The 8,626-nt window shown below is 38.0% G+C and overlaps 1 protein-coding gene across 1 annotated transcript; it reads right to left on the bottom strand.

Moving 5' to 3' along the window:
• Positions 1-7,899: 7,899 nt before the first annotated feature.
• Positions 7,900-8,373, bottom strand: LOC145040741 (uncharacterized). Its single transcript, XM_078988646.1, has one exon. The coding sequence runs from the start codon at positions 8,371-8,373 to the stop codon at positions 7,900-7,902; it is 474 nt and encodes a 157-aa protein (XP_078844772.1).
• Positions 8,374-8,626: the final 253 nt, after the last annotated feature.

Genomic DNA, 8,626 nt, shown 5'->3' with positions numbered 1-8,626 from the left:
CTCTCACAAGTACCAGTGAAGGGTGACTTTGTCATTTTTCCAAGTAGACAAGACTCGCAACTATCATCTGATTTTAGGTCAAATGATTCCGAAACCCCATCCTTTTGGAGTTGGCCTATGTGCTTCTTGTTGACATGTCCAAGACGACAATGCTACAAGGATGCTTTATCCAAGGCAATCGAAGAATAAATATGAAATAAATTATTTCCTAAGTTGTCTACAATCGACACAGTTTCATATACATCATCACAAGGTAATGCTTTAAAATCAAACACATCGTTATAAAAAGCAGTAATAGCACCAATTTTATTATCAAATGAAAATGTGAATCCATGCTTGTACAAACTATGAAAGGAAATAATATTTCTCGCCATTTATGACGAGTAACAACATTTATTCAAATATAAGGTTAACCCATTATTATACAATAAATAATAAACTCCAATCTTGGTCACAGGTGATCCTTTCCTGTTGCCCATGATTAAATTTATCTTCCCGTGCTCCACTTCTTCACTACTTATTAGGCCTTGCAAATCAGTACAAATGTGAATACCACAACCTGTATCAAGCACCCCAAGAGTTAGTATGAAATGAGTTTTTAGACAATATGGTATAAATACCTACATTGGTGGGTTTAACTTTCCCATCCTTTACATCCTGCAAGCACTTAGGGCAGTTTGCTTCTAGTGCCCCTTTTCGTGGCAGTAGAAGCATTGTGCTTCCTTTGGGTTTGAAGAAGGGGAAATGAGACCTTTCTTGGTCCCACTATAAGAGGAGCCATTAAGAGACTTTCCCTTGGTACCCTTCAAAGGGGTCTTCCTATTATTCCCCTTTCCTTTCCTAATTGCTAGAACAGGGGCTATTAGAGGAGTAGAAGTAACAACCGATTTACCTTTAAGGACATTTTCAATGGTCCTTAAAAGTCCTTGAAGTTTCCTAAGCGTGACTTCCTCCTTGTTCATATGATAAGTCATACGAAATTGATCATAACTTGGAGGTAAGGAATGTAGAATGATATCAATCACCATATCCTCAGGGAAGCCCACATTAAGCTTCAACAATCGGTCCACGAACATTTTCATTTTCTGCAAGTGACCAGTGATGGGTTCACCATCCTTCATCCTACATGTTATCATGGAGGATATGATTTCATACCTCTCTTGATGCGTGCTCTGATGGTACCTTTCCATCAGATCCTGGTGCATCTCATAGGGGTAGAAATCTTCATAGGATTTCTGGAGTTCGGGAGTCATGGTAGCCAACATAATTCAGGACACTTTAGTAGCATCCCTCTCATGTGAATCAGACTCTGTAATCTCCTCAGGAGTAGCAGTGGACTCATTGATAACCTTAAGCTCCTTGTCAAAGACATATTCCGTATCCTCATAGTGGGTAATCATTCTGATGTTCCTAATCCATTCATTGAAATTAGAACCATCAAAAGTGACTTTCCCACACAAGTTCATGAGCGAAAAAAAGCCTATAGGGTTTGAGCCAGCAACAGTGTTGGAAGACATCTAAAAGAAAATAAAGACAAGTTTTAATTAGATAAGAAGTCCTTAATAAGTCACCCAAATGAAATATTAAGGCTATGATCCTACAAACTATTTCATAACATGGAAGAGGGATGTCGTAATGCAAGCTATAAAATATTTGAAGGTAGGTAAATGACGATTTACCAATTTCCACCATTCAAAACAAAATAAATTATTAAGTTTTAATTGGATTTGAATCTCCTAGATCTTTTGAGATACATTGAACTTTCAATATCATTTTTAAATCTCGATTTTGTCCTCTCAAGTTTGTGACTGGGATGCCGAGGATCACAAACAAGGTGTGAATAACAATGCAAATTAACTTGGTACCCTTAATTTTATCACGCAATCGATGTGTCGGTTAACCACACGCGCTCCACTAACGACTTGGTAAGGTACAAAGTGTAATTTCATGGGTTAGCACCTATTTCACATTTTCCTAAAGTAACTAATATTGGGAATTAATAAAGGTTTAGTTACTTTATAATTTCATTATACTTTTAATGAGGATCAAGATCCTATCCTACCTGTTCGGCTAACGACCCTCCACCAGTCTTGGAAGCGGTGGGTGAGAGTGGACACCCATTAAACCACCATATTATAGGCAATAACCTTATACCTCCCTTACAGATCGGCTTCTAAGGTTCAATTTGGAATTAAAGTATTTAATGTGTGAGACTTTACAAATTCCAAACATGAGGACAAGTTTTGAAACTATTCAAGACTTTTCAACTTCATAACTTATGAGTTAATGGTTTATTAAAACACATAATTGACCAATAATTAATCATTAAACAATTCAGCAAATGATTCCTATGATCTAACAACAACTCATAAGAACATGAACATTCATATCAAAATTTCAAGAATCATATTAACACATATAAAACATGGAATTTTGATATTAGTCATTGTAAATGGATTAGCACAACCATTACACCATCTAAAACAAGTTTTAAAACACCAAAACAGTTTAGGGTAATGTTTCTAGTCCATTTCCAGCAGCAAAACTCGAAAATATGCACTCAGGGGCTCCTACTCGTCGAGTGTAAGAACCTGCTCGATGAGTAGGATGAATTATCACATGGACTCGTCGAGTCCCCCCATGGATTCCACGAGTTCATGCAGCAAATAGCATATTTTTGAGCTTTTTCAACATGTTTGCATCAAGTGTCAAGAAAACAAGCCTAGGCTCTAATACCACTGTTGGGTTTTGAGCATTCTAACACTCCTATGGTGTACATGCAACCCTAGAAACCTTGGATCTATGTTTTCTCTAAAATACATGCAATTTTGATTTCAAGGGTTTACAACCTAAATAGCATGTTATGAGGTAGTTGTAATATAAAACTTTAAGTAGAATAACATACCTTTCTTTTGTGGTTGATTGCTTGGAATTTTAGAGCCTAGCACCAATAGTGTGGATGCCTCTATTGGGGTCACAAATCACCCAAAACAACTTGGAAATATTTGAGAGAATATGATGCTTGCTAAAATCGGCCCACCCTTGTTTCTTACACACACTAGTGCCAATTCTAGAACCAAGGACCTCTTTATGTACTATGGAGGATTAGGGTTAAACCCTAATACCCATGACTCTTCATTTACCTAGGATCCATAGGTTAAAAGCTCCATGGACTATCCCTGGATTTCCATATACTCTTAGCTCATCCTAAATAAATCTTAGCCCAATCCACATATATGTAAGAGTCCATATTTAATTAGCCTCTTTTTATCACTAAATTAGTTCTTGATCAACACTAATTAAATAATATGATTTCATATTAATAGATTATAACTTGTATTATATTAATATATCATAAACATCTTATTCTCAAAAATATATTCATACAAATTGTTAGGTGAAGTGCAACCCAAATGGGCCATGCTAGGTCGGGTCAAGTTCATACCAAATATAGTTATGGACTTAGACACCTTATTCAACACCAGCCAACATGAAAAGGTTCTTAATAGCCCTATTGTGTCTTCTTAACCTTCCTAAGATGGCTCTTTACTTCCTTGATCTTCTATAGCTCAAATTCCCTTCACATCATCATCATCATCATTCTTCATCCAAAATTAAGCCCAGCTTGCTCCCTTGATCATGCTGACAACAAGTCCAATCACACCACTTCAAGTCTACAAGCAAATCGCAAGCTTCCAAAGTTCCTGCATTCCTCGATGTTGAATAGCCTTCAATAAATCCTACAATTATGCACTAATGACTAGAAAGTGTCCGATGAAGGTGAAAAAATAACACAAAAGAGAAGATATGCATGAATATTAAATAAAATGTGATGGAATGAACAAATATTAAAGAAGGAACAGAAGTAATAAAATGAAATTATCTAATCACCTTAAGCTTAAACCTTACTTTTCATCAAGTAAGACAACACTAAAATGAACACAGGATGAACTATCCTAAAAAAAAAAAAAAAAAAAAAAAACAAAAAAAAATGGAAAGAAACACAGAACCTAGTCAAGATCTGTCACATGGTCAAAGTCATCCTTGCATGGACCCTACATGGTTTCCCAGTGTTCCCCACTTTAGAACCATAAACCACATTCCCGAACCACTTGATGGGTGAATAGATTTCGTCTGAAGGTGGCAGCCATCAAAACATGATACGCAAAGGAAATGAGGGATACACCTAGTGGAGGTACTTTAAGTCACCAATGTAGACCATAATGCAAGAAGGAAAGATGCCCCAACACACAATGGTTCCTATATTCTTAGGCCAAAGTGTATAATAACGAAATAGGGTTTTTTCAGCAACGGCCTCCGGGCAAACATCCAGTTTCGAAGGTTTCTCCATTGTATTGTCCTTTACAATCAACCGTCTCACCTTCATAGCCTTTTCTCACCAAAATCAGAAATAAAATAAAACAAAATAAAAAATAACTCAATCTAAGAATTAGACGCAAGACATCCTAAGTCTTCAATCTTGAACTTCTTCTTTCTGTCTTCTGTCGTTTTTTTATGTAACTAGAAAACATGAGCTTGAATCTTCAATTGATCTCTCATTCTTCTTTTGTGTTGCTCCTTTTCTTCATTTTTTATTGTTTTTGTTGTCTCTTCGAGTCTTCTTTGATTGCTTCTTCATGTGGCTTCACTTTTCCATTTTTTATGTTTGTTTTCTTCATGACTTAGAGATTGCACCAGAGGTAGAGGCTCAAACTGAATACCTAATGATCATTGACAATGTGTCAAGATCTACATAAAAGGATGCGGGATGACTCAAGAATGGGTGTTACCAAAAAAACTATGGTCCAAAAATGTGAATTGGGGGACCTATCTCAAATTTCATCAATGTAAGGTGTGATGAACAAACTTAACTATCTATCTATTCTAGAGCCCTAAAAAATTTCCTAGCTTGAAAAATGGTGAGAAACTAACTAAGTAAGGCTCGGGCGAGAATTGGGAGTACTAAGGGGTACTTCCCCAAAAACCGAGACACAATTCTTCAAGATCTTCACAACACCTTATTGGGCTAATCTTCGTTTGCACACATCTTTCTGGTTGACCACTTCCATCCCCACCTAGACCCAATCAAGCTACTTGCATCTGAACCCCACACAAGTAGTTCAAAAAGTGGTCTTTTAGGATTGAAATATGTTCCACTTGTCGATCACAAGGAATTCCACAACAAAACCCAGGACCAATCTATGATTGAATACTTATGACCATGTTCCATGGTATCCAAGATATGAGAATAAACAGATAACAAAAATGCATGTATGCTAATGTCCTAAGCTAAATCTTATGCAAAATAAAAAGTGGAAAAGAAGAATATCAAATCTTTTTGGAATTTTATAAAATAAAAAAAAATGAATGCAAATTAAGGCTAAAATGCTATGCAATCCTAGCTAAAATGCATGAGAAAGCAAAAAGAAAAGGAAATACCCCACCCCAAGCTGAAAAATAAGTATTATCCTCAATGCTTGGGGAAGGGAGAAAGTACCTAAATAGAGGGGTCGGGAGGAGGATAGGGATGGTGATATTGTGGGTGCGGATAAGGGTAGGGTGGATGGGATAAGGATGAGTAGGGGGAGGGTATGTATATGGAGGAGGAAGTGATAAGCTCTCAAAAAAGTTTTGTGATTAGTGTCAGTCCTACATACGATGCATCTGTTATGACATGATTTGGTTGGAGACACAAAGAGCATCGAATCCTTTGATAAAATTAGGGGGGAAGCTGGTAATATACGGGGGCACTTGGGGTTGCATTTGTTGGGACCATGGTCGGGCTCGCCTCCAGAGTCGTCATCAAAGTGCATACCATCATCATCTTAAGCATGGAGTGCATCCTCACAAATTCTTGAGGTGATGGTTCTCTCAAGTCTCCACTGATTTGAAGCGTGGTAAGTGAAGTTGGAGACTCTAGGGTCAGAAAGAATGAGATAGCCGACCCCTTAAGCACAAAACCATGTAAAACCACCCCCACTCCAACGGTGGTTGTGATGCATGTTTGTTAGAACTCGGACATCCAAAAGATTCTTGTCGTCGATGGGTGTGTGTAGTTTACTGGGAGCTCGATCTTGAGACCATAGGCTAAAAAGGGTGACGTATCCTCCTATGAAAATATCATCAGATGCTTTAGTTTTCATGAAGACACATTTGTAGAAAAAGAATGATCTGAAATCCGGGTTCGACGCCTTGTCATGTACCAAAGGAAAATCAGCTCAATCTTTGTGACTTGATTGGCTTATTTTCGGGTAAAGACAATGCACACTAAGATACGATGGGTAATACGAAGGCATGAGTGAATGATGGAGGTTGACTTGTCGCGATCGGCACAAGAAAAGATCCAACCGGTAATTTATGTCCAAAAAGTCTCCTGGTTGAACTGGGGGCAATGAATCAAAAACCACAAAGGTGTTTCTTGATGGTAATCCCATGATGTCATTTACCCTCTCGAAATCGAGAAGGATCGGTTCCCCCCATGAGTTGGAATGCAACTTTTCTTCTCTCGTTGTCTAACCCGCAGTCGGCAAGGAACTCTCTGGTAGGAAGCTGATATGTATGCACCATGAGATTAAGAAAATTCTCCCACCTGATATTGTAGAACAATTGGGTAACCCCATCGAGAATGACCAATTTAGCGAGTGTATATTTGCACACAAACTTGGGTGAAGCAACCTTCCTAGGCAACCTATTTTGTAGTTTTCAACTACTTTCTTGTCCCGGAACCTTGGAATGTTTGGTTCCTCATTCCGTCCCCTAGTCGGGGCTTTTTTCTCTGTTAGTTGTCGAGAGCTTCCTTGAATTGGACATAACTAACCTGCAAATAAATTTGCAACCCACACAGACCAACAATCCAAATAGATAAAGATGTAATGAAATTCACCAATCGACTCCCTATGGATTTCTAAATGGATAACCAAACCAATTCAAAATATGATTCCTAGACTTACTTGATGCAATGTCAACTAAATTATCATTTTAAACATGCACACACATTATCTAAGGTTAAGGAAAGAATGTACCCCGTTGGTGATTGTGAATTCTAAAAATCAAAAATACGTGCGAAAATCCAGAACTTGAAATTCTTGTAATACTCCACCCCAAGCTTGAAGCTTTACTCAATAGCTTATGAGAAAGAATTTTCCGCAAAAACTCGAGAAATCCAGCAATGCTTTGAAAATCTGGTGAAATTTTCTGGTGAGCTTCGAGAGATATTTCTAGTGGGGTTTGTAGCCTAGACCAAGGGGAACGCAATGGTGGTGTCAAATTTTCGATAAAATTTCTGGCGAAGTGGGTGTGGTTGGCGCTGCCAGCTCCGGAGGTGGATCGAGGCGACATTTAGATGGGAAATCTAGAGCTTGGAAAATAGGAGAGAATGCCGCTAATTTCACACAATTCTGACCGGTGGTTTGATGGGAAATCGAGTTATTGTGATGAAGATGGAGGTTAGAGAGAGAAGAAGGGAAGAAGTGGGAAGAAGGGTTAGATGCATGTAGGGTAAAAGGGGGTTATTTTTGGTCATACATGATCAACACCTCACACAAATGATTTCTCGAGTACATGCGGACTGTTTTCAGGACATGCGGATGATTTCTCGAGTACACATGGACTGCGTGGGTTGTGCTGAAAAATTTATGAATCTTTATTTTCACGCGATCAGGCACATGCGGACCATTTATAAGCACTTTTGGGACAAGATTCGAAGCTTCCGTATATGAGCAGAATGAATCATGGGAGTTCAAATTCAACAGACTTTGACTTCAAAAGGAAGGAGAAATTGGAAACGCAAAAACGGATTTAACTAAAACATTTATTCGAAATTAGAAAAGGATGAAATTACAATGCTTTCCAAAATATCCCTCTTTAACGTCTTTGGTGAGAAGTCTTTCCTTTGCGATTTCAGTACACCGGGACATCCAAATGGATGACATATAGGACATTTTCATTAAAACCCTCATAGAAAGTTTTCAAACGATGCCCATTGAATTTGATGATTTGTCCCATTTCTTCACTTTGGATCTCCACCATTCTGTATTCAAATACTTTTAGCACAATGAATGGACCTATCCATCTTGACCTCAATTTCCCGGTAAACAACTTTAAACGAGAATAATAGAGTAATAATTTTTGTCCCGACTTGAAGTGTTTTCGGATGATGGACTTGTCGTGGAAAGCCTTGGTTTTCTCCTTGTATATCCTTGTATTCTCATAAGAGTCATTCCTTAAATCTTCTAGCTCTTGGAGTTGAAGCTTTTTGTGCCTTCCCGCTTCATCAATGTTGAAGTTGTGTTGCTTGACATCCCAAAATGCAAAGTGCTCTAGTTCCACGGGAATATGACATGGCTTTCCACAAATCAATCTAAATAGAAACATGCCTATAGGGGTCTTGTAAGAGGTCTAGTAGGCCCACAAGGCATCATAAAGCCTTTTGTAAGTCCCTAATTTTCCAATGTATCAATCAAATCCGTTTGATGGTGCGGAATCCCAATCAAACGGATGATGTCAGATCAAATAGAAGAGAATGAGAAGAAGAATAATATGAATCTATGTATGAATTGATAATATAAATTAATTTCCTTACACACGATTCACCCACACAAACGTTCCTTTCTCTCTCTCTAGCCGT

The sequence above is a fragment of the Lactuca saligna genome, chromosome 4, assembly GCF_052625555.1.
Source record: "Lactuca saligna cultivar CGN05327 chromosome 4, ASM5262555v1, whole genome shotgun sequence".
Classification (NCBI taxonomy): Eukaryota; Viridiplantae; Streptophyta; class Magnoliopsida; order Asterales; family Asteraceae; genus Lactuca; species Lactuca saligna.
Note: the sequence above shows the minus strand (reverse complement) of the source record. Positions and strands in the feature narration are given on the sequence as shown.